The sequence below is a fragment of the Equus przewalskii genome, chromosome 14 (assembly GCF_037783145.1).
Source record: "Equus przewalskii isolate Varuska chromosome 14, EquPr2, whole genome shotgun sequence".
NCBI classification, from domain to species: domain Eukaryota; kingdom Metazoa; phylum Chordata; class Mammalia; order Perissodactyla; family Equidae; genus Equus; species Equus przewalskii.
This window is the reverse complement of record NC_091844.1, coordinates 28,814,002-28,841,032: the sequence shown is the minus strand read 5'-3', so window position 1 is coordinate 28,841,032 and position 27,031 is coordinate 28,814,002. Positions and strand designations below refer to the sequence as shown.

The following is a 27,031-nucleotide window of genomic DNA, read 5'->3' as shown; positions in this document are numbered from 1 at the left end:
AGCAAATCCAGAGATGGCCAGGCCTTCTGTATCGCTGATAAGCCAGCCCAGTCCTCAATGCTAAGGTGTCATCAATACTCACATGTTGACTGAAATCGTTTAAAAATTCTTTCACTTCATGGTTTATTTTTAGTTCTCATACAACTGAAGTCATCAAATAAAATCAGTGCGGACCTTCAAGTTCGTATTTTAAAAGAAAATCAGATGGGAAAGGGGCTGTGAACTTCACTTAGTGCTAGGAGTCACACTGAAAAGTAATCTTTCAGCTGACCTCTGCAGGATGAGGGAGAACTCACCGAGGTCAACCCAGTGAATCTGAAGCACAGACAGTGAGGGCAAAAGGGGCACAAGACCGGGCCGAAGAAGCAGAGAGGATTCTAGACCAGGCAGACTCTTCAAGGCCAGGGTCAAGAGTTCGTTTTCACTCTTAAAACAATGTTTTTGAGTGATGTTTCTGAGCAATGTTCCAACTTGCATATTAAAAAGATTTCCTGTGTGAAGAATGGATTGGAAGGAAACGACAGTGGATACACGCACACTAGTCAGGACCTACATGCAAAAGATAAGGCACATTCTGTATGAGGATGCTGAGGGAAATTGGGTGACAGATTCCAAAACATTCAGGAGGTCAAATGAAGGAGACTTCATAAGGTATGAGATGGAGGAAAGGAAAGTCACAAGGAATAAAAACGAGTTCATTGCACATAAGAGCAAAGTCTCACTATTAATCATTTGAACGTGTAGAGGAAGAGCACTCAGAAGAGACCCGGTAGGCAGCTACAGGTGCCCGTTTTGATTCCCGGAAACGATACAATCCAACATTTTTGGCAGAAAGTTCAGTGGTTCTGAAGGGTTTTTTCACTCAAACTTAGTTCTCGTTACTCACGTTTTCCATGCCAAAACAACACAGCTTGAGGAACTGAGCGGGACTCCAGTTTTGGTAATTAAGCGGTGTCCCCAACACTGACCATCCTAAAAAGCAGTCCCTCTGCATTTTACCCAAGCAGCAATGGCCAGAGTTCCGCTTTTAAATGACTGGGGAGAAACCAGAACATCACAGACTGTGCCTTTCAGCTACTGTTGGCGGGCCAAGTGCCTGGCGGCGACAGTCACAGGCAGAGACCCCAGCAGATGAGGCCCAGGGCCTAAGAGGCGGCAGGGCCACGCCCAGGACGCAAGACATTACCTTTCGGGGATGCGGTTTCCGCCCTTCTTCTTGGATGACGAACGTCGGGAAACGATACGTCCCTGGACGCGGCGGCCGCCGGCATCATGCCAGTGGCTCATGTGGGCCCGAAGATGCCGCCCACTCAACGCCAAGAACGCCAAAGCCGCCAGCCCACTGCCCTCGCTGCCAGAACTAGATCCCCAACCGCAACCGTCCAGAGAGCAACCCACGTAGGGCCCAGAATCCTTACTACCGCGCATGCGCCACCGCCCCTCCTGATGACGTCCCACACCGGCGGCCTGAGAAGCCGGGTTAGTAAACAGCACTCTGGTGGCCACAGCGCCCTCCTTCGCCGGAGGCCGGTAGTACAGCTCATGCAGATGAGTGCATGTTTGTCATCGCCATGAGATTTCAAACAATATGGGACGTGGAATGAAAAGTGAAGTCCCACCCTCCCAGTTCCTTGTGGGGTTCTCCCAGATACTTTCCAAGTGCTTACTTTCACTCAGTGTATATTTTATATAAATATTTCTTTGTACCTATATGCATAGACTCTAGTTCCTGTAAAAGCAGCGTACTCTACGTATTCTACAATCAACCTCAGACAGTGAACTTCCCAGTCCATTTATTCATAGATCCATTCTATTCTTTTTAATACTGGCATAGTATTCCATTGATTATAATTACCATAATTTATATAATGAGTCCAATATTGACAGACTTTTAGATGCTTTCAGGTTGTTTTGTCCTCTGTTACAGACAGACTGCAATGTGAACATCCTCATGCATGAATACAACTACTGTTAAATTCCGAGAAGTAGAACTACTGGAAAGAAGGATATGCAAAGTTAAAATTTTGAAAAGTATTGTCTAGTTACCCTCCAAAACCATTGTAACAACCTACACTCCCACTTACAGTGAAACTTTTATTGGGTTTCTATCCTGTGCCAGGTATCACGCTAGAGGTTGATGGTATGTATATACATTTTAGAAAATACAAAACAATAACTGAGATTGATAAGAGTGCAGCTTAAGGCTAAGATTTCTACACAGTATCAGCACAAGGAGGTGTACATGTTAGAAAAACTCTAAATTCGGCTATACGTGGAACAGCAAAAGACAGCATTGTCCTACAGTAGGTCTGAAGGCAGAATAGGGTGCTCAATTCCAGATTAAACTGTAGATAATTATAATCGTGAATGTTTTTTGTTATTTTTATTTTTTAGTTCCTAATTTCTGAAAGTATCTTATATACACTGTTAGTAATCCTCACAACCGTTTGAGAGCTCGGTAAAAAGAGGGTGAGAAAGGTTAGAGTTCTGGAATAAATGAATGAATGAACGGATAAAATGATCACTATGTTTAACATTTCTGAGACAGTCATAGTCTAACCAAGTTCAAACCCACAAGTATTTATAATTCTGAATCCTTGTAGATAATTAAAAATGGATCAATGTTAGTAAATTGCTATTTGGAAAAAGACAAGACATAAGTTAGCACAGCAGAGTTGCAAACTTACAACTGGGCACATTCAAGTTTGGTGCTGCATCATAAAATATTCCTTTGGAATGTATGGAAAAAAAATCCAATAGGTGTGTAGTGGCCAAAAATTACATAGGGTGTAAATATCTGTAGACATAACCATATATAAAATTTGACATAAATATATCAGAAACTAGAAATGCTGTATTGTTTGCACTTCCAATTAGCTAAAATACACAGGATTGGGATGGGAACACACTCAACTGGAGCTGCCACAAGAAAATCCAGACCTAGGCATAACAGGGTTTCCAGAAAGTAAGGGAAAGAGCAAAGAGTAGGCCCTTGGAGGGGAGTGAACCCAATATGAGGTAAAAGAATGCCTTAATAAGTACGCAGGACAGTGGAATGGAAAGATAAAGGAGCAAGGGATATCTGGAGCACCAAACCACTAAGAAACCACTAACAAAATCCACCAGTATCTGGTAGGGCCCCACATGTGGGGTTTGAGGGCTTCCAGTACTTAATTAAATCAAAAAGTGTTGATGGCGAGAGTAAGAAACAGCCTGGGGGGTAGATGGACAGGGTGTGTTACTCCAAGACAAGTCTCAGTTATCCCCATGGGTAGAAAATGCAGGAAATGGGTCTAGGGGACAAGACAGTACCCCAACTATAAAAATAAGGCTTTAGCTCAGGTTAGGGCTTCATGACAAGTTCCAGAGCATTGGACTAAAGCTATTCAAGTTCTTCCTGATACACTTAAGATTCTTTTAGAGGTCAAGATGGTGCTGAGGCTGCATGCTAAGGTTAAATGACTGGAACTATGGAGAGAAAGTGGTTATAGAGGCTGGGAACCAGGAAAGGCCAAAATAAGGGTTTGCCTAAATAGATTGGATGTTGGAAGTGAATATTTTCATGTGTAAACATGTTACTGGTACCAGAATTTGTCTTACCACAGCTCCCCCAATCTTACACCACCCAACCTAACCTGCAGTAGCTCTGGATTCCCTTCATTTCCACGGGAACATAGAGAAAAGAGAGACTGGTCTCACTTGTGGATATGTTGTTAGCCTCATGTCATGGAAGTAGGCTATCTGAGGTAGGAAGCTGAGGGGCAAAACCCTTCAAAGATTTCATGAGCTTGAGGCAGGCCCAGTGGCTCAGGGGTTAAGTGCGCACGTTCCACTTCGGTGGCCCAGGGTTCACTGGTTCGGATCCCAGGTGCAGACATGGCATCACTTGGCAAAAGCCATGCTGTGGTAGGCATCCCACGTATAAAGTAGAGGAAGATGGGCATGGATGTTAGCTCAGGGCCAGTCTTCCTCAGCAAAAAGAGGAGGATTGGCAGTAGATAGCTCAGGGATAATCTTTTTCAAAAAAAAAAAAAAAAATTTCATGAACTAAAGTCATACCTTTACACTGCAACAGCCTTCACAATTACTTCTCGGGTAAGCATCCCCTGCCATCACCCAAAACATTGACATTTCATAACAGGACAAATAGGCCTATAAATGAAATGTGTGTCTTTGGAGGTCCCATCTAACAGCTATCTTTCCTGGGCTCTTGGTATCTTGGATCACACACCTCTTACTCACTAGCACTAGAAAAATCCCCAGACACATCCATCTAGGCATCCGAAAAGCTTGCCACCAATAAAAATGACTAGAGCCACAGATTTCCTCCCCAAACCAGCTGACTCCACATACAAATCAGTAGTAACTCAGCCCTCACCCACTGTCTCACAGTCAGCACAGTGGTTAGAGAGAAGAGCACTAAGCTGGGGGACAGTAACAGAGGCACCCAGGCCAGGACACGCTGCCTGCAGATATTTGCTCCTTAGTGCTCCTTAGTCGTGAGCGCACAGTGTAACACCGCAGTGCTTCTCACAAACTCTGTTTACATTTCTTCACAAAACCCATCATGTCAAGTGAGTTCATGACGCTTCAAAATGAACAACCATCAGGAGAACAACATGAGATCCGTCTTCCAATGTTGAATCCTTAAAAACACAACCAGGAAAAAAAATACGGAGACAAAGCCAGAGCATTTGAAAACAACCTATATTCTACCAACATACCAATGAATGATGTAAATGACATCATATGACATAAAACAAAGTGAGAAAAAGATATTTAAGATTATTCTCTTTAGGGTACATAGCAGTGGCTGGACTATCCAGAGACATTAAAAAATATATACTGAATTGTCTGTTCTGTTAATACAAAATGAGGCCAAATTGTGTCAACTTGTTTCTCACTGAAACCCAAAAATCCACAGACAGCTCTCTTTTCCTCTCTCTTTTACCTTGCCACTTCCCTATTCTCCACGAATGTCCTCCTCTTTCTCTCACTACTCTCCTCTGCATGTTGCCTGGCCTTGCACCCAACCATGGCCGACAGAGAACCCTAGAGGCCCAACATTCTACAGTGGCTGTTTCCAAGAGGGAGGAGGCTACAGCAACTGCCACACTGGATACACTCAGAGGTGAAGGAAAGGGGAGGACCCCGAATGCCTCTCATGTATAAAAGCGTGGGATGGCAGGAGGCCTGTGTGGCCCAAGGAGCCAGAGGTAGCAAATTATGGGCAAAAGAATTGCAACCCAAGGCTGGAAGAGAAGAGCTCTGGCCTCAGCTGTGTCTCTGGCTCTGTGGCATCTGCTTCTAATGGGCAGATGGCATTTTCAGAAGCATCAGGCACTGGAAAGAAGACCTCTGCTGCTGGGATTGAAAGGAAGTAACATCCAGGAGGGGGAGATGCAAGGGCGAGGCTGGTCCCAGAAACAAGGCCTATAATGCAGACAAAAGAAAAGGGGAGCAGCAGAGAGATGCAAGTCCAACCCGGCCCAGCCCAGTCCAAGGAAGGTAGGATTCAAGGAGAAGAAACTCAAAGAGAAGAGCCTTGAACCACATCATTCCCCACAAGGGGCACTCAACAAACCTCACCCTACGCTTTCACCAAGTTACAGAAGGAGCTGCCAATCCTTTCCTTTCCTCCTTAAAACCTGCAGTAAGTTCACCATTAGATCACCTGGTAGGATTTCAGAACAACGGTAATAGGTCAACCTAGATGTCCTTTTCCTTCCTCTCTAAGGACATTAACTAACTGTACATGTAATTACTAATGTACAATATATATTATAAAGTATAATTCATAGAATACAAAGAACTATGAGTTAATTACATTAATGAACATCTATAAGGAACGTTGAGAGGATTCCCTAACATAAGAGCCTGGGGAAGAGAGACTAGCACATGTGGCTCCTAGGATGTCACCTCCCCAGAGCTCAGCCATGCAGGTGCTGCTGTAGCTCTCCCCCGACTCCCTCCACCCAATCCCATCTTCTTGTGGGGAATCTGGCCGCCCTATTGGCTGTCTCGTACCTTTGAACTGCCTGCTCTGTGACATCATTCTCCCCCTAGACCTACTGCCACCTGCTAGAATCTTGGGGTTTCCATGGAGTTGTCTGTAAATAAATTTGGATCATCGCAAGCGACCAGTGTGACCAGTGACCTTCATACTGGACACACCGCTCTTTGACGGCAGCCACTCAGACTTCCTCTGGTATCGTCTCCTCATCTCTTGGATCTGCGGTTGATGCTTCCTCTTCTTTTCTCGCCATGTCAGGCAAGGAAACTAACTTTTTAAGTGTTCCGTTATGTATTTTTGCCCCTAAATTTGGCAGTAGATTCTAATGTAGCAGAGAATAATGGGAGGAAAGTATTGAAGTAAACCTGGGGACCTAATTTAAGTTTTGACTTTGACATTTATGAGCTGTAGGACTTTGGACAAGTCATTGACTCTCTCACAAACTCTGTTCTCTCTCATCTCTCACATCAGGATATTACAACTGTGGTTCCTTCTGCTCCTTTTCTTTTCTAATATTGAATCTTAAAGGGCACCCAGGTAGAAATGAAATCAGAGACTTCTTGAGGGTGTTTCCACAGAAACAGAGAGAAATCTAGGTGATGCAGGAAGTTAGCAGTATATCCCCAAAGGTTTCATCTGTAATGGTCTCCCTCCACTGAAATTTCAACTGTAGTATTTTAAATTTAGTGCTGTTCACAAGGCAATATGCCCATGTTTGGAGTTATCTACCTAAATGAGGTGAAAAAAAAAAAAGTAGGAAGAGACAATGGAGAGTACTGGGCTATAGGGGGACTAGTCTTCAAAGGTCAGGAAGTTGAGGATTGTTTTCATCAGCACAGGCCAACAGGAACCTAGAGGGAGGATAAAATAGAAGAATGAGGAGGAGAGCGAGGAGGAGCTCTCCAGGAAAAAGACGTGGTTTGGCATGACATGCTGAAGGAACCAAAGATTTTCAATTGCAGCAGGAAGAGCACAGAGTGAAATGTGCTCAGAGCAGGGCGAAGCACAGTTGACTTCAGCAAACGCTCACATTCATAGCCGAGGAAGGCCAGTGAGGCAGAACAGGGCATCGCCAGGCAAAGCAGCTTCTCAGACTCAGACTCGCTTGTTTGCTTTTTTCTCTTGCCTCTCTGAACGCGGACGGCACCTGAGAGTTTGAATATAAACATTTCAGAGATCTTTTAGAAATGACACTTCCTATAATCCAGAAATTGATAAAGTGCTTATCCAGACGGCTGGAGGCAACAGAATTTCCAGTGTTTTATTTCATTCTCATTTTTTTTTTTAAGATTTTATTTTTTTCCTTTTTCTCCCCAAAGCCCCCCAGTACATAGATGTATATTCTTCATTGTGGGTCCTTCTAATTGTGGCATGTGGGATGCTGCCTGAGCGTGGTTTCATGAGCAGTGTGATGTCCGCGCCCAGGATTCCAACCAACGAAACACTGGGCCGCCTGCAGCGGAGCGCGCGAACTTGACCACTCGGCCACGGGGCCAGCCCCTTCATTCTCATTTTTTAACTATGTAGATGTTTTGCCCATTGAAAATAAAATATAAGTTTTTAACAAATAATATCCTCTAACTTGAATCAGAAGGATTAATTCCTGTGTGTGATACGTAGGTTCCAAGTCAAGGCTGCTTTTCATCTTTATAAACATTTTCTTCCTGACATAGAGCGCGCACTGAGAAACGGCCACCATCTCTTTCTAGATGTAAGCTGCCCGAGAAGAAAAAGCAAAACTCAAGTGCCCCATCTCTGACTCCACATTTATCTCAGACAATTTTGTGGCATCCTTCGGGTTTTCCTACATTAAATTTTTAAAAGTTGGATTCTAGCGATGACGGTGTTTTTAGTCTTTGGGGATGACCCCTTCCTGGATCTTGAAGGTGATAATAATTGAGGTTTTAGGATAAATAGAAAAACCTTCCTGATACCTTTTAAGTACTCTCTTCTGCATGTATGTGGATATACTAATTGAAGTATGGATTTCTAGTAGGCTTACTAGCTGTTCCTTGCGGCTCATGGTCAGAGAAATAAGAACGAGCACAACAACGGAATTCCTTTACACTTAGGATGTTGCTCTCTGCTTTGTACCAGTTTTCACTGAAATATGTCTGCTTATATGGTGGCCAGCTATACATTCACATTGATAGCATTTTGATGCCTTTTAGGCCACTTTTACTGATCTACTCTGTCTGCACGTACTGGCTAGGAATTCATTCAAAATCACCTTCTTCTCGGGCTGGTTTTGGTAAATAGTATTCACTACAATGGAGCCGGCAATATTCACTTTCATGACAAAGCGTATATGATACAGAACTACATTTATCAGTAAACTGATTCTGCTTTGTTGCTTGCTGCATACCGCAGTTTTTATGAATATCTATATGGTTCTTTTTACTTCCTTGATAAATGTTTTCCATGATTTTTCACAGAACTTATCATATCTTCCTCCACATAACAGATATGTCCTATATGAATTCATGTATGAATTACTATTATTGTTGTTGCTCTTGTTATTGTAACTACAGATGAGTAACCTGAAGCTCAGGGAGATTAAATTACTGTTTTCTTTCAAAAAGCACTTCTTGGGATGCACACCCTCAGGCAATCCTGTGGAGGCAGGATCAGAAACCAGGCTTGAAGAGGGTAAGAGTGACCCTTTACACCTACCACCCGGACTGACTACTGGGTGAACTCTAGGGAACAGCACGTGAACAGCACGAGCAAACAGACCCTGAAGAGACAGTGGTAACAGCTGCACTGTTTTCTAAGGGACCAAGAAAACACCTTATTAGGAGGTCTCCTTCTCCCGGGTTCTGGTAGTGGAACAGTCAGAGCAGAGTCCTGGCAAGAAGTCAGGAGACTTAGGCTCTGTGACCTGGTGATGATGCTGCCATAATGGGAGAATCGGACCACTCCAGCTGACCTCTCTGAGCCTCAGTTTCCTCACTCATACCAGGAGAACGTCAGAACAGAGCATCTCTGAGGACGTTCTAGTTTCAAGTGCTTCAATGCTAGCAAAGAGTAGATGAGTCAGGACTAGGGGAGGCTCAAGGGAAGGATGGGCAGGGAGAAGGGGGCTTCCAGCCTAGAGAACAAGGTGTGACCCACACCACGTGGGGCTTCTGCACATCTCTGCTGCAGCTGGGAGCACAGGCAGTTACACAGAAAGGAACAAACTGCTCACGGCCTTACAACCACCATAAAGGCGTGGGTGTTTGCTGTCTCAGTGAGCACTGGGATGAGAGGCTTCCTCATGCAGCAACCTTGAGATGATGCTGCTCCTCAGACATTGTCAGAGTTGATCAGTCTCACTGAGTTTTTCTTCACCCTCTTGTTCCCTACAGAAAATTTCCAGAATCCATCCTTACTTGGAACTCCAAACTCCCTGCAGCTCTCTCTACCTGTGGTGAGCGATGCAGCTTCCCTAGCAGGAAGTGTCTGCAATTTCTCCAGAGTCTCTGCTCCAGCCGTCAGTTCAGGATGGCTACTGCCATCAGCCTCGGGCACCTCTTCCCAGCCACTCATGGGCAGCGCCTACCTTTACCAACATTCTAGCACAACCACGCTGTCTGGAGTGACTGGCCAGAGCCAGAGCTCCACCTCAGCTGCTTCCTATCCGGGTCTCTTTGAGTGGGGTGTCCCAGGAAGCACTGCACAGGAGTCCTCTTCACTCGGAGACTGCACTCTGACTGTCACTGGCCACGACACAGCGGTTTCTTCCATGTATATGGCAGCACAGTATGACAGAACTTCAGGTGCCAATAACCCGGTCCCACTGTATCCATCTCTTTCCACCAGCCTTGTTCAGGGAACACCATCTCGGGTTCCAAATCAGGGACACAGCCTGTCACTTCCCTACCAGGAAGGAAGCCAGGTGTACTACTGTGGTCACGGCACACTGGGGCCTCTGCTGTCTGGAGAACTTGGCCCCTGCCTGCAGTCCTACGGCTCTGTGTCCTACACAGGAGCCGGGGCCTCTGCTCCTCAACCAGAAATGGTGTTGGTACTAAAGGAGATTCAGCCCACACATGGCCTTCCACCAGCCTCCACCTCTGGGGTCTACTACGCTGCGTCTGCTCCAGCCATCCCACAAACCAGATTTCAAGGTGAGTACAAACAGCAAGAAGGCAGAGAAAGGAGGTCTGCATCCAAAATCAGGGTCAAATCTGCAGCCGGGAAGCGGTGAGGCCACAGACAGGTAGAACTGAAGTCCTGAGACATGAGTGAACACTACCCTCGCTCAGTGCTCCCCATTTCAGACTCGACATAAGAACACCTCATACAGGGGGGCAGGGGGGACACTGTAATGCTCATCTATGCTACATGGCTGAGAACCCCAAGAGCACACCAAGGGACCCCATATCTCTCACTACCCCAGCTGCTAAGTGCCCTACTCCACCACATACAAATGGACTCCCTCTGCCGATTTACGGGGTTAGTCTCCTGGGAAGGCCTGTCAGAACTATCACTATGATAGAGACACGCAAACTTTCCCTCACTTTGTTCACTCATACCAGGAATAAGCCCTTCTGTCCCGAGACGCTGTCAAAATTCAGCAGGCTAGGAATCTGTCCTTGCTCATATATTCCATCGGAAAGAGCTCCGCTCCCTCTCCTCGTCCACAGTGTGACGTGTTCTCATTCTCCCGGGAAAATGGACAGCATCAAAAAGACTCTATAGGAGAATGTTAGGACTTGTGAAATGTCTCATAGTATAAAACTCTCTTTTACTTTTTATTGCTCCTATGACAACCCTATGAAATAGAAAGAAAGCCAAGGGACAATGACATCCAATGATCACCAGTAAGAACCAGAACACTCGCCTCTTACCTCCTAGCACAGGGCACTGTCCATGATCCTTAAGAGCCAGGAGAAACGCCTTGCCCATCGGGGGAAGGGACGTGGTTGCTGCACTGGTGTCTAGGGGGGAACACCTCACCCACCGAGGACTCACTTCATCCTTGCTTCCTTTGTAGTGGTGGAAACGTCCCTGGGGATGGAGACTTCCCTGGGGCTGCAACCGCCAAGCCAGAAAATTTACCTACAGCAAGCTCCAGAATTCCCCAAATCCTGCAGTAGCAGAAATACCCAGATGCTGCAGAGTGACCCACCAGCTGAGCTTGGGGACGTGTCACTGACAGCTCCAGACAAGACGTCTAACAGTGACCTCCTGGCACTGTCTCCAAACCCAAAGAACTGGGATGAGTTTAACACCAAACTTGCAAAGCCCCTGGATCCCGACCAGATCCCAATACAAAACCAAGAGCCTCTACTACAGCCTTTAGAAATTCCTGATATTCTCCAGCTCCTGGCCTGCATCGATCCCCTCGGACCAGAGGACCACCCTGCTTCCGAAAACGCTGATCTGGGAAAGGGTAGCCTGAGTCTTGAGGGCCAAGGGACACTGGACAACGGGACCGAGGCTAGCGGTGGCTTTGCAGACATCGCTACACTGATGGAGGATGGTCACCTTCCCCAACTATTCGACCCCTTGAAAGACCTTGATCAACCCCAAGGCCCCGAGCTGATCCAAGCCAAAGACACAGGAGCCATCGAGTCCATCCAGCTGCAGCAAAAGATAAGTGGCAGAAAGGCTGCCTCCGAGTACACCAGGAAGAACAAACATCAGGCCTCTGAGCCTCTCGATGGTGCTCCCAAGGCCAAAATCCAGCCAAAGGACCCGGAGTGCCTGTCAGGGGGAGACAGGGCTCCTGAGAACGAGGCCGAGCACTCCAACAGCAAACCTCAGAAAGCTGCACCCAGCAGGATCAGTACAACTAAGAGCCATGGGCAGGAAAGGACCAAGAGGACCAGAGGAAACAACCCCAAGAAAGCCGGAGAGAGTCGGCAGTCAGGGACTGAAGTCAGGGTGGAAGAGAAGCCAATGATGCCCAAGATGAAGCGGAGGAAGAATCAGCCCGAGCTGAGCCAAGAAACCTTTAGGCGGCCTCGAACCAGCCTCGGCCGGCACATGTTGGAGTCGGTGCAGGTGTTTCATGCTCTGGGGAGGAAGAGTGAGAAGAACACCGGGCCCTCTTCGTCCCGGGCCCTGGGAACCTCCAGCAACCCCAAACACCCCCAGCCCTGCCCAGCTATCAAACCGTGGCTGGATAAACCACTGGAGGGTCAGTGTCCTGAGGAAACTCAAGTCAAAGCCCAGAAAGCAGAGAGCAGTGCTGAAAAGGAGTGTCCACCTCCATCCCGGGACGAGCTGCCACCTCCTGGGAAGGTCAGGTTGGTACCTTTGCCTTTTCTGTCCGTGGACAAGCCTCCAGCTCGACCTGTTCCTCGGAGGCCACAGGCTCTGGCCTCACATCGGCCTGCTGTGGCAGACCCTGCCCGGCCTGCTTCCACCAACTCAGCTCAACCAACTGCAGTCAATTCCACCCACCCAGCTCCTGCATCTTTGACAGGTCCTGCCAGACCAGCTCGGCCAATTTCCACCAACCCCGCTCGACCAGGTTGGACCAACCCCACCCGGCCTAGCGACCCTCAGTGTCCTGCTTCAAGGCCTGCACCTTACAGAACAGCATCTTGCACTTCTCTCCAGCAGGAGCCCGTTGCCACTGCTGTGCCCATGCTCCAGGCCCCGCCCAAGCCTCCCGCCCAGTATCTACTGGAGGATTTCAGCAGGCAACCAATTCCATGGAGGAAACCCGACATTCCAGGGCCAGTGATGTCAGAGCCCATCACACAGGAACAGAGGCCAGAGCGGGAGGCCATGAAGAGGCAGGCTCAACAGGAGCGTGAGAAGGCTGCCAAGTACACCTCTCGGGGGAAAGTGCAGTTTTTCACTGAGAGGGAAAAAGAAATGGAAATTTCTCGATACTACGGCTACGCGATATAAGGCTGCTAGGGCTCTTGGTGCCCCTTTGGGGACCAGTTGTTTTTCCAGAGATAGACAGATAGATAGACTTCTCTTATTCGTTTTGATATATTTAAAAACTTAGTAAGACAGTAAATAAAGTACTAGAATGAATAGATGAGGAATAAAGAAGCCTTCTGTGTTTGGAAATGCTGTTAACTGTGTTTTTTCTGTGATGGGGGTGGGAGGGAACCCAATTCTTCAGGAGAAAAAAAAAGTGAAGTTGGACAGGAGAATGAGGGAAAAGGGAGACGAACTGACGAAAGAGGCCATAATTGGGTGCAGGGCTGGGGAGGCCAAAAGGGGAGAGATTTTAGGGCTTTATAAAAAGAAGCAGGAGTCGTGAATGACAGAAGTCAGAAGCAGGGCCTGAGGGGAGCGTTAAAAGAGTAAAATTGGAATAGAGTTGACGACGGCAGCCGATGAGTCTAGGTTGACCAGGAGAAATGTAAAAAGTCTCTCAGGGAGGCTGGTCTTATGGCTCACGACCACCACATCGGTGTTTTGGAAAACAAGAGATTCAGGACACCTTCCAAAAGGCTTGGGTCACTTCATCCATGGATGACTACGGCTGGGGACGGTCAGTATAAATCAAAGGGGAATCTACGGGATGAATGGCCAGGGCTGAGTTACCTTGGGGGCAGCTGATAACAGGAGCCTCCCCATGGGAGCTGCTGCAGCAGGACAGGGCAGGCAGAGAAATTTCCTCAACTTCTGTGCACCAGGCCCACGAGCCCACTACTTCAGTTAACCTTTGCAACCACACGCAAGGCCAGGGTCACTGAGCCGCTTTACTACTGACGTTCCGCAGTGGGCTGCAGTCACACTGCCTGCGGAGGAGCAAGGCCTCAACTTGAGACCTGCATGCCAGCAGTGCTCAGTATTTGCTAACGCCTGCTGGCGACCAGGCTGGCTTTCAGAGCACAGCATCCAGACGTTACTGGTGGATGAGATCAAACTTCTGGAGCGGGGCCTAAACTTTTTTTTAGATGTACTTCATTCTATTTCCCCTCTGTACAGACTATGTCGTTTTCCCACCCAAGGTCCAATTGCCATACATCGTCCTACACATCTGCCCCTTACCCCTTTCCTCCTCCTCCCCCGCTTTCCCCTCTGGTATCTATGTGTTTGTTTATCTTCCACATATGAGTGAAGTATTAGGTATACGTCTTTCTCCATCTGACCCATTTCACTTAGCGTGACACCCTCAGGGTTCACTCATGTTGTTGCAAATGGCAAGATTTCATGCTTTTGATAACTGAGTAGGATTCCATTGTATATATACCACATCTTCTTTATCCATTCATCTCTCAGTGGGCCCTTAGGAGGTTGTTTCCAAGTCTTGGCTATTGTGAATAATGATGCAACCAACATACGGGCGCATCTATCTTTGCCAATTAGTGTTTCCACGTCCTTTCGATAAACACCCACAAGTGGAATAGCTGGGTCATATGGTAGTCTTATTTTTAATTTTTTCAGGAATCTGCATTCTCTGTTCCATAGTGGCTGTACCAATTTACATTCTGACCTGCACTATATGAGGGTTCCCTTTGCTCCACACGCTTCCAACACTTGCTATTTCTTGTTTTTCTAATAATAGCCATTCTGACGGGCGGGAGGTGGTAGCTCACTTTGGTTTTGAATGCCCTTTCCTAAAAATTAGTCATGTTTCATGCCTTTTCATGAGCCTGCTGCCCACTCGTTTATTTGCCTCAGAAAAGCGTCTGTTCATAAGTATTGACGTGAGAGACCTGCCAGGTCCTCCTGAATCCACCTGGCCTGTCGCCACCTTTTCTCAACATCACTGTCCTCCAAACCACATGAGAAAAACCTGCCGGAAGCGTCCGTCACACTGCGGGAGAGTGGTGGGTGTGCCTGTGCCCTGGGTCGCGGCTCCACCCGCACAGGACTTGTGTGCCCAAGGGTCCAGAGTCACTCCCTGGGAAGTCTTGTGGGGCACCTGGAGGGGCTGAGCAGGGGAAGCGTGGGGGACAGGAGGCATACAAGGGAATGCAGTGGTTGGAGGGGAGTGATGTGAACAGTAAATAATTACCGTGGGAAAATTGGTAATTTACATTTCTAAAATTATTTTTATTGAGATATAATTCACATGCCAGAAAACTCACCTTTTGAAACTCTAAATTCAGTGGCATTTAGTACATTCACAAGCTCAGGCAACCACCAGCATTATCAAACCCATCACATTTTCATCACCCCTAAAAGAAACCCTCTTAACCATTAGAGGCTGCTCCTCACTCCCTCCTCTCTCCAGACCCGGCAACCACTCATCTGCTTTCTATCTTTACGGACTTGCCTTTTCTGGACATTTCACACATCTGAAATATACCACAATACGTGACCTTTGTGTCTGGCTTCTTTCACTTAGCAGAAGGTTTTTCAACGTCCATCCACGTGGTAGTGTGTGTCAGTCTTTCATTCCTTTGTATGACTGCATAATGGAGCCACCACACTTGTTTATGCTTTCCTCAGTTCATGGACATTTGTGTTGTTTCTGCTGGTCATTTACATTTAATGAGAGCTTATATTGTGTCACGAAGCACCACGAAGTCACTCACCCCATTTCGCCCATAAGGAGACAGACTTGGAGAGTGTCAAGAACTGGCCCAAGGTGAAGAGGCAGCAACTGGGGCAGCTGGGGTTTCAACTCAGGCAGGCAGACCTCAGAGGTAATAGATTCACAGGAGAGAACGTGAGAAAGGTACAAAAGGGGATTCAATGGAAATTCACCCTTCTCCCCAAGTTCCCCGGCCACCCATTTCCCTCCTCCCTTAGACACATTTACTTTTGCCACGCTGCGGATCCTTCCAGAGAGGTGATTTACACTCCAACGTGGAAGTATCACAGTTGACTCACTAATGTGTCCACTGATTTGAAATATCATTTTTATGCTACACCAAATTCTTACATGTGTTGGAATTACTATTTTCAGAGTTGGCCTGACTTTTTTGCTTATCTCTAATATTTGGCATTTCTCTAGAATTCTTTTTCTCTTCTTATAGAATTTTTAAACTTTCCTCCTTCTCTTCTTTCTCTTAAGACATTATCCATTGTGTTCATTCACTCTTGTATTATTTGTAATGTCATCTTCAGATAGGACAAACTGCCTGGTATCTTCAAAAAGTAAAGTTATTGAGAAAAAAAGACAAAGAAAGTGGACAGAGACATGGAAGGAGAACCCATAGATTAAATCAGACATCCGAGACCTAACAATCAAACGCCAAGTGTGGCCCTAACTTAGACCTAACTCAAACTCTTCAAAACAATTTCTATGACATTTAGGAGACAACTGCGAATTTGAGCGCTGACTGGATATTTAATAATAAACCAGGATATTAAGGAACAAAACTCTGACATTTTAAATGTATATATCAAAGATGAACAAGTGAAAGTATATGATATTGGGGATCTGCTTAAAAAACTATGGAATAGGGCGAAACAGGGAGGGGTAGAGAGGAGACACGACAGCCATCAGCTGATAAATATTCAAGCTGAAGGAGTTCACGGCTGGTCCACGAACACCACACCATTATGTCTGCTCCTGCAAATGCTTAAAATTTGTGTTAATTGTTAAAACAGGATGACACTGTAGAAGACTTTTTGGCGCTTTCTCAAAGGTTAAACGTAGAACTTCTACACGATCCAACATCTCTACTCCCACCTATACATTCAAAAGAATTCAAAGCAGGGATTTGAACAAATGTTTGTACACAATGCTCACAGCAGCATGATGCATAAGGGCCAAAAGGTAGAAACAACCCAAGTGTCCATCAACAGACGAATGGATACACAAAATGTGGTATGTACGCACAATGGAATGCTATTCAGCCCTAAGAAGGAATAACATTTTGTTACATGCTGCAACATGGATGAACCTAGAAAACATTATGTTCAGTGAAATAAGCCAGATACCGAAGGAAAAATATGTCGGATTCCGCTAACATGAGGCACCTAGAATAGGCAAATTCACGCAGACGTGAAGTAGAATAGAGGTCACCAGGGGCTGGGGGAGGGGAAATGGGGCTGTTAGTTTTTCATGGTGACAGAGCTTTTGTTGAGGATGATGAAAACCGTTTGCTTACAGGCAGTGGTGACAGCTGCACAACATCATGAGTGCACTTAATGCCACTGAATTGTACACTTATGAATGGTTAAAATGATAAATATTGCTTACGTACATTTTACTACAGTTAAAGAAAACAAAAACAAAAACAAGGAATACCGGAGTTCAAGTTTCAATTCTTCCTTTTCTGGGCCTCAGTTTCATCATCTGTGAAATGAATCTCTGTCACCGTCTATGCTCCAGGCTCAGTGCAGAGGAAGCACTCAGGAGGGGACGTTAGTACCACTCCCACTTCATCAGCAAAGGCCTGCTGTGCGGATTCACTGACTTAACATGTGTGCACGCACTTTTTAAATGGCAGCTGCTGTACAGGCCTACCTCACTGTACTGTGCTTCGCTCTACCGTGCTTCACAGACGCTGCATTTCTTACGAGACCCCCATCAGCAACACGATTACAACTTGCTGAAGGCTCAGATGATGGTTCATATTTTTAAGCAATAAGGTATTATTTACTTCAGCTATGTATGATGTCCCTTTAGATATAATACTATTGCAAACTTAACAGACTATGGTATCGTGTACACATAACTTCTACATGCACTGGGAAACCAAATCATTAGTCTGACTCGCTTTATTGCGATATTCACTTTATTCCGTGACCTGGAACAGGACCTGTGATATCTGTGAGGTAGGCCTGTACAAATGTTTACAGACATTAGGTGTTATTGTTTCCCAAGGCTGTGGAACTGCCTAGAAGAAGGATAATTCTTTCCCACTGATAATGCCACACAGGCCAACAGAACATATGTGTTTCTCTATTATATCCAAAGATATTAGGAAACGAAAGCATAAAACTTAGAGAACTGTCTTCTATCAAGATACTTACACGTGCTCTCACAACTGCCCAAAATAAGTACTGAAGATACCATGGATACTCCATTCTTTTCTTTAGGCTACTACTGTTCTTACTAGAAGTCCACTTTACTTTGAAAATATAGAACGGGGGGCCGTCCCCGTGGCGTAGTGGTTAAGCTTAGTGGGCTCTGCTTCGGTGGCCTCAGTTCACGAATTCAGATCTAAGGCACGGACCCACACCACTCATCAGCCATGCTGTAGCACTGACCCACATACAAAACAGAGGAAGACTGGCACAGATGTTAGCTCGGGGCTCATCTTCCTCAGGCAAAAGAAGAGGAAGCGCGGCCACGTATGTTATCTCAGGGAGAAATCTTCCTCAGCAAAAATATATGTATATATTTTTTATAATATATATTTCATAAATATGTATAGAACATGGAAGTTCATAGAATTTCTTAAGCACATACAGAGGTTATTGCCAAATATTATATTTCAATTCACATCTTTACTCTCTTTTTCAGGTAGCAATTAGAAAAGTGTAATTAAGGAAAGCACTTGGTTCCCTTTTTGAAATACTACCCATGAGAGAAGGCCAGGATTACAACTACTGAATTACTATGCTTATTATACCATAAGAATGAAGACGGTTCCTTTCAATTAAGGGTTCCATTTACCTCTGGTTTGTATTAGTGGGGAGTGTGTGTTACATCAATAATCAGTCCAAGTTCTTCACTCTGCTCTCAGATTTTGCTGGAAACATCCAAGGGGTAACAACATTCTTCTACAACAAGATTCTTTTCCAAACTCTGTCAGAGAGAATGAAATAAGAAACAGCAAATGTGTGCTTCAAATCCTTTCTTATATCGTCATTCATTCAAGCCCTATGATGCTAACATACAGTGCGATTCAGAGGAAAGTTTCCACTCTTCTGGAAGTTACAAGCTAGATTACAATCTTTTCCCCCAGAGATTAGACGGAAGAAAATAAGCTCACTTCTAGAGATTTATTTCTGTATTTGTGTCACGGGGGTACCTAACCAGACTGTAAACTCCCAGAAGGCAGGGACCACATCAGTGTTGTCCACCACTGTACCTCCAGCTCCAAGCGGAGTGCCTATGAGTAGGCACTTATAAATACTCCTAGAATATCTAAATAAATGAAGGATGGCTCTTAGTGCTAAATATTCTTTTATGTATTTATCTTATTTATGTACTCTGTTCCACTGATCTGTGGTTACTCAAGGGCCAGCAACGCATCTTTTAAAAAACTGACAGAGGTGGTCGGCCTGGTGGCGTAGTGCTTAAGTTCACCAGCTCTACTTCGGTGGCCCGGGGTTTGCAGTTTGGGATCCAGGGTGTGGACCCAGCACCGCTCATCAAGCCACACTGTGGCAGCATCCCACACAAAACAGAGGAAGACTGGCAGAGACGTTAGCTCAGGGCCAGTCTTCCTCACAAAAAAAATTAAAAGTAAAAAACTAATAGACTCATTTGTAGAGCAGTTTTAGCTTCATAGTAAAACGGAGCAGAAAGTAAAGAGTTCTCACTTTAACCATCTCTCCTTCACCCCACACAGCCTTCCCCACCATCACCATGCCATACCAGTGTGCTCCATTTGTTGTAATCAATGAAGCAACATTGACACATCATTATCAAAGTCCATAGCTCACGTCACGGGTCACTCTGTGTTGTATAATCTATGGGCTTTGGCCAATGTACAATGACATGCATTTACCCCTAGAGTATCAGACAGATTAGCTTCACCACCCGAAAAATCCCCTGTGCTCCAGCAACACTTCTAGTATGGCTTAACATTTGGTAGGGCTAGGCAACCCTTTTCTACCTTCTTCCTTTTCAGAATTTTCCTGGTGATGTAAGTTTCTTTTGCTATACGAGCTTTAGAATCAGACGATATGAGATGACGTTAAATTTACAAATTAACTTAGGCAGATCTGACAGATCTACGATGCTGAGTCTTCCACCGAACACTGTGAAAGGGTTGAAGACTGGATTAATTACAACAAGGCGTACAATCTCTCCTGTCAGTTTCTTCCAGACTTGGAGCTGGAGGATCATTACCGTCTCCAGCTATCTGAACAACAGCCAACCTGAGGTAACTCATTTAGTCACAAACCCCTTAGGAAGCCTTCCTTGATTAACCCTGTCTGTTGTCATTTCCCCCTCCTTTCCATTCCTAGGCATTTCTGCTGTGGCATTTCTGTGACACATCATTTGCCACTTGACAGTCCACTGTGCCTGACACTCGACTGCCAAGTACTGAGGCAGCTTTGCCTTGGGTGACTTCCCTCAAACACCCAGGACACCTTGTCCCATTCCACTGCCACGCAGGGGTCATTCATCTCCCTACCTCTACTGCGTGAACAGGGACTGCACTGGGAGTGGCCCTACAGCTTCGCAATCCCCTTGATGGCGCCTTAAATAGTCCCAACACTGAAGAGAACACCTTGTGCACACAGAACTAGAGGAGGCTTCCTATAACCACGTCACACAGGAAAGATGTTGGCTGTGTGGAGGAAAGGAGACTGAAGAGTCTTCCTGCTTCTCCCTGCTGATGTCCTTGCAGAAAAGGGGCTAAGCAGGGACCGGGGGGAACCTCAGGATCCCCTTGGAGAGACCGTGGAGCAGGGACCGAGGAGTGAGGACAATCGCGGAGAGGAGGAGGAAATTCACAGGCACCGCCAATGCGGGTGGGGGTGGGCCGTCAGTTCACTCATTCAACAACGACTGGGAAGTAGCTACGATGTGTCAAACACTAAGCTTGGTGTTGCTGGATGTGAATCAGAACCATTTGTTTATCTATGAAATCACTAACGTTTAAGTTCAGAGATGCAGAAGAATTGACAGAGTAGGTGAAGAAGAAAGAAACCCTGACCTATGAGACACAAATTAAATAAATTCCCAATACGGTCAAAGTGGGCTCTTCCTGACACTAATCCACACTGTGCCGGGCAGGGTAACGAGACATGGAATCTCTTCTCACCTTTTTTAAGTCGGTCAAATGCTTTCCCCACATATTCCCTTTTTTAGTTAAAAGAGAAACACAATTTTTCAGTTTCCATACTGAAAGCCTGACCTTGCTGATCCAGGGCATTTTTTTGGTTGTGATGACGGGAGTGAGGGCGTCTTACTGGCGTTTAGTGGGTGAGGGTCACGGATACCAGACATCTTGCCAAATTCAAAACATCCCCACAAATGGGTCTCACACCTGGGTGACTTTTGAACGTGCTAGTCAACATCCATAGAGGTGTAAAAACTGTTCAAAAGTATCTAAGCCTTAGAACTTGACTCCATTTCACACGTAAACACAAAGGGTTTCTCCGCAGTTTTCACGGACATTGAATGTCCGGGACAGCAGTCACCTTGTCATCCTAGTGAAGACTGTACTTTGTTTTCTTTGGAAATCTACTAAGCACAGCTCACAACCATTGAAACTCCTGCCACTAGGCAACATACCCACCCAGATCAGTGAGCACGGGCAGCTTTGGCATTCATGGCGCAAATAACTGACGATTTCTTTATTTTCAGCAAAGTCATGCCCAAGCATTGACATATGGAAATGTAAATACTTCTTACTCTATTCTAAATTACTTTATTTTACTTATCCTTTATATTATAGTCAGAGCACGGCATTGACTTTTTTTCTTAAACTTAAATATGGAAGCAGGTTGTATATATCTAAGAATTTCACTTCAGGAGAGTAAAGAGGATATTACAAAGTATCTGCTATAAAAAGGGGAAACGGAGTGAGACAGGGTTGAGGATACAGCTCTACACAGTGAATTCAGATTTCTGAAAGAATGCTAAATCAACCTTTGCTTGTCTTTTCAAAAGAACTTTGAAAGCAATGAAATGAGTCCCCAGCATCTGGTGTCCAACTGGGAGACACTCTTTCCACCTAGTAACACACTTTTTGTGAGCCAAATTTGACATTAGCCTGTCTCCCTGTGTAGAATGAGGCTCCTTGAAAGTGGAATTCACAGCCCACACAGTGGGTCCCCTCTGCTCTGCTTGGCATCCTGCTGCTCCCCTTCTTCAACCCCACCTAGTAACCACCTGTTCTCCCCTTTTTCCTTCTTTCCCATCTTCAAAACAGATACAAGGCAACAAAACAGAGCAAACGTCTCCACAAACAAGGTCGAAGACACAGATGGCCAGCCCTTCTGTATCCCTGATAACCCAGCCCAGTCCCGAATGCTAAGGTTCATCAATACTCCCATGCTGACTGAAATTGTTTTATTATTATTATTATTTTATTGCGGAGACATTGGTTTGTAACATTAGACAAGTTACTGGTATACATCATTATATATTTTGCTTTCTGTGTAGATTACATCATGAATCGAGCCACCCAAAGGCTAATTACGATCTATCACCACACATGTATGCCTAATTACCCACTTCTCCCTCCCCTTTCCCCCTCTGGTAACCACCAATCCAATCTCTGTTTCTCTGTGTTTGATTTTCATTGTTTTATCTTCTACTTATGAATGAGATCACACGGGTTTTGACTTTCTCCCTCTGACTTATTTCACTTAGCATAATACCCTCAGGGTCCACTCACGTTGTCATAAATGGCCGGATTTCATCATTTCTTATGGCTGAGTAGTACTCTATTGTGTATACATACCAATCTTCATTTATCCATTCATCCCTTGATGGGCACCTAAGTTGCTTCCAAGTCTTGGCTACTGTGAATGATGCTCCGATGAACATAGGGGTGCATGTATCTTTATGCATTTGTGTTTCACGTTCTTTGGACAAATACTCAGAAGTAGAACAGCTGAATCATATGGTAGATCTATTCTTAAGATTTTGAGGAATCTCCATACTGTTTTCCCCAGTGGCTGCAGCAGTTTGCACTCCCACCAGCAGTGTAGGAGGGTTCCCTTCTCTCCACATCCTCTCCAACACTTATTGTTTCCTGTCTTGTTCATTATAGCCATTCTGACCGGAGTGAGGTGACACCTCATCGGAGTTTTGATTTGCATTTCCCTGATAGTTAATGATGTTGAGCATCTTCCCATGTGCCTGTTGGCCATCTGTATATCTTCTTTGGAGAAATGTCTATTCAGATCTTTCGCCCATTTTTCAATTGGGTTGTTAGTTTTTCTGTTGTTGAGACGTACGAGTTCTTTGTATATTTTGGATATTAACTCCTTAACAGATATATGATTTGCAAGTATGTTCTCCCAATTGTTAGGTTCCCTTTACGTTTTGTTGATGGTTTCCTTTGCTGTGCAGAAGGCTTTTAGTTTGATGTGGTCCCATTTGTTTATTTTTTCTATTGTTTCCCTTGCCCAGTCAGACAAGGTACTTGAAAATATCCTGCTAAGACCGATGTCACAGGGTGTACTGCCTATGTTTTCTTCTAGAAGTTTAATGGTTCCAGGGCTTACATTCAAGTCAATCTATTTTGAGTTAATGTTTGTGCATGGTGTAAGATAATGGTCTACTTTCACTCTTTCGCATGTGGCCGTTCAGTTCTCCCGACACCACTTATTGAAGAGACTTTCTTTTCTCTTTTGTATGTTCTTGGCTCCCTTGTCAAAAATTAGCTGTCCATAGATGTGTGGGTTTCTTTCTGGGCTCTCGATTCTGTTCCATTGACCTGTGTGTCTGTTTTTGTGCCAGTACCATGCTGTTTTGGTTACTACAGTTTTTTAGCATATTTTGAAATCAGGGAGTGTGGCACTTCCAACTTTGTTCTTTTTTCTCAGGATCCCTTTGGGTATTCGGGGTCTTTTGTTGTTCCATATAAATATTAGGATTCTTTGTTCTATTTCTGTGAAAAATGTCGCTGGAACTTTGATAGGGATTGCATGGAAAATGTAGACTGCCTTAGGAAGTATGGACATTTTAACTATGTTAATTCTTCAAGTCCAAGAGCATGGAATATCTTTCCATTTCTTTGTGTCTTCTTCAATTTCTTTCAGCAAGGTTTTATAGTTTTCAGTGTACAGATCTTTCACTTTGGTTAAGCTTATTCCTAGATACTTTACTCTTTTTGTTGCAGTTGTAGATGGGATGGTATTCTTAATTTCTCCTTCTGCTACTTCACTGTTAGTGTATAGCAACACAATGGATTTTTGTATGTTGATTTTGTATCGTACAACTTGACCATATTCATTTATTGCTTCTAAAAGTTTTTTTACTGAATTCTTTAGGTTGTTCTATATATAAAATCATGTCATCTGCAAATAGTGACAATTTCACCTCTTCTTTTCCAATTTGGATCCCTTTTGTTTCTTTTTCTTGCCTGATTGCTCTGGCTAAGACTTCCAATACTATGTTAAATAAGAGTGGTGAAAGTGGGCATCCCTGTCTGCTTCCTGTTTTTAGAGGGATAGCGTTCAGTTTTTCTCCATTGAGAATGATATTTGCTGTGGGTTTGTCATAAATGGCCTTTATTACGTTGAGGTACTTTCTTTTTATTCACAGTTTTTATCATAAATGGATGCCGTATCCTGTCAAATGCTTTCTCTGAGTCTATTGTGATGGTCATGTGATTTTTGTTCTTCATTTTGTTAATGTGGTGTATCACGATGATTGATTTGCAGATGTTGAACCATCCCTGTATCCCTGAAATACATCCTACTTGATTATGGTGTATGATCTTTTTAATGTATTGTTGTATTCAATTTGCTAATATTTTGTTGAGGATTTTTGAATCAATGTTCATCAGTGATGTTGGCCTGTAATCTTCTTTTTTTTGTTGTTGTCCTTGTCTGGTTTTGGTTTCAGGGTAATGTTGGCTTCTCAGGAAGCTTCCTCTCCTCTTCAATTTTTTGGAAGAGTTTGAGGACGAGTACTAAGTCTTCTTCGAATGCTTGGTAGAATTCACCAGGGAAGACATCTGGTCCCAGTCTTTTATTTTTGGGGAGGTTTTTGATCACTGTTTCCGTCTCCTTACCGGTCATTGGTCTATTCAAATTCTCGATTTCTTCTCGATTCAGTTTTGGCAGGTTGTATGAGTCTAAGAATTTATTCATTTCTCCTAGATTATCCAATTTGTTGGTGTGTCGCTTTTCATAGTATTCTCTTATGATCATTTGTATTTCTGAGGTGCCCACTGTAATGTCTCCTTTTTCATTTCTAATTGTATTTATTTGAGACTTCTTTGGTTTTTTGGTGAGTCTAGCTAAAAGTTTGTCAATTTTATCTTTTCAAAGAACCAGTTCTTGGTTTCACTGATTTTTTTCTATTGTTCTTTTAGTCTCTATGTCATTTATTTCTGCCCTGATGTTTATTATTTGCTTCCTTCTACTGAGTTTGGCTTTGTTTGTTCTTCTCTTTCCAGGTCCTTTTGGCGCACCATTAGATGGTTTATTTGGGAATTTTCTTGTTTGTTGAGGTAGGCCTGAATTGCTATACACTTCTCTGTTAGAACTGCTTTTGCTGTATCCCATAGATCTTGGCGTGTCGTATTTTCACTTTCATTTGTCTCCAGGTATTTTTGATTTCTCCTTTGATTTATTCATTGACCCAACTGTTGCTCAGTAGCATTAGGGTTAATCTTGACAAATTAGTGGCTTTTCTGATTTTCTTCCTGTAGTTGATCTCTAGTTTCATACCTTTGTGGTCAGAGAAGATGCTTGGTATTATTTCAATCTTCTTAAATTTGTTGAGACTTGTCTTGTGGCCTAATATGCGATCTATCCTGGAGAACATTCCACGTGCATTGGAAAAGAACGTGTATTCTGCGGTTTTGGGATCAAATGTTCTATATATATCTATTAAGTCCATCTGGTCTAATGTGTTTTTTAAGGCCAACATTTCCTTATGGATCTTCTGTTTGGATGATCTATCCTTCGGTGTAAGTGGAGTGTTAACGTCCCCTACTATTATTCTGTCACCGTCTATTTCTCCTTTTATGTCTGTTAATAATTGCTTTATATACTTAGGTGCTGCTATGTTGGGTGCACAGGTATTTACAAGTCTTATATCCTCTTGTCGGATTGTTTCCTTTATCATTACGTAGTGCCCTTTTTTGTCTCATTACAGTTTTTGTTTCAAAGTCTATTTTGTCTGATACAAGTATTGCTATCCCAGCTTTATTTTCTTTGCCATTTGCATGGAGTAGCTCTTTCCATCCTTTTACTTTCAGTTTGCGAGGGTCTGAAGTGTGTGTCTCTGATGTACAGCATATGTCTCAGTCTTATTATTTTATCTAATTGGCCATCCTATGCCTTTCGATTGGAACATTTAGTCCATTGACATTTAAAGCAGCTATTGATAAATATGTACTTATTACCACTTTTTTACTTTTTTTCTGGGTGTTTTAGTAGTTCTTCTCTGTTCCTTTCTTTTTCTCTTGCTCTCTTCCCTTGTGGTTTCATGGCTGTCTTTAATATTATGTTTGGGTTCCTTTCTCTTAATTATTTGTGTATTTATTATAGGCTTCTGGTTTGTGATTACCATGAGGTTCATATATAATAATCTAGGTATACAGCAATCTATATTGAGTTGAAGGCCTCTTTAGTTTGACTTCTTTCTGAAAACTCTACTCTTTTACTCCCCTCCTCCCCCATTTTCTTTTTGATATCATATCTAACATCTTATTTTGTGTGTATCCATTACCTTGTTATCATTGAAATAGGTAATTTTAGTACTTGTGTCTCTTGACCTTTGTATTATCTTCATAGGTGGCTGATCTGCTACTTTTACTGTATTTTTGCCTTTACCAATGATTTCATTGCCTTTTTTGGGGATAATTTTCTTATTCCTATTGTGGTCTTCTCTTTCTCATTTAAATAAGGTCCTTTAGCGTTTCTTGTAGAACTGGTTTCTTGGTGATAAACTCCTTTAATTTTTGCTTGTTTGGCAAACTCTATCTCTCCTTCCATGCTGAATGATAACCTTGCCGGGTATTCTTGGGTATAGATTTTTTCCTTTCAGCACCTTAAATATCATGCCACTCCTGGCTAGCCTCTAATCTCTTGGCTGAGAAGTCAGCTGATAGCCTTATGGGGTTTCCTTTATATGTGCTTACTGCCTTTCTCTCACAGTTTTTAGGATTCTCTTTTTATCTCTAATTTTGGATATTTTAATTATAACGTGTCTTGGTCTGGGCCTCATGGGTTTATTTTGCTTGGTGCACTCTGTGCTTTCTGTGCCTGGCTGTTTGTATTGTCGGGGAAGTGGGAGAATTCCCCCCCACAGCCTTTCCTCAAGGTTCTTATGGCTGGCCA

The 27,031-nt window shown here is 44.1% G+C and overlaps 2 protein-coding genes across 9 annotated transcripts in view; one reads left to right on the top strand and one right to left on the bottom strand.

Annotated features, from left to right (window-relative positions):
• DUSP11 (dual specificity phosphatase 11) overlaps window positions 1-27,031 on the bottom strand; it is a 79,771-nt gene that overhangs the window by 15,256 nt on the left and 37,484 nt on the right. For 2 of the 8 annotated variants that reach the window (XM_070572372.1, XM_070572373.1), the window contains exon 1: window positions 15,460-15,935. The exons of 1 other annotated variant lie outside the window; for it this stretch is intronic. In XM_070572372.1, coding sequence (XP_070428473.1) covers window positions 15,460-15,785 — 326 coding nt within the window. In that variant the 5' untranslated portion in view covers window positions 15,786-15,935. Of the gene's footprint in view, window positions 1-1,186; window positions 7,161-15,459; window positions 15,936-18,497; window positions 18,630-27,031 lie in introns of those variants that run through there. 5 more of the 8 variants (XM_070572376.1, XM_070572377.1, XM_070572378.1 and 2 more) reach the window with 5 other exon arrangements.
• On the top strand, window positions 6,157-13,000 carry LOC139075660 (uncharacterized protein C2orf78-like; the record flags this gene model as incomplete). Its single annotated transcript, XM_070573299.1, has 3 exons — window positions 6,157-6,271; window positions 9,364-10,125; window positions 10,995-13,000. Coding segments are annotated over 3 exons (2,748 nt in total), but the record flags the coding sequence as incomplete, so codon positions are not given.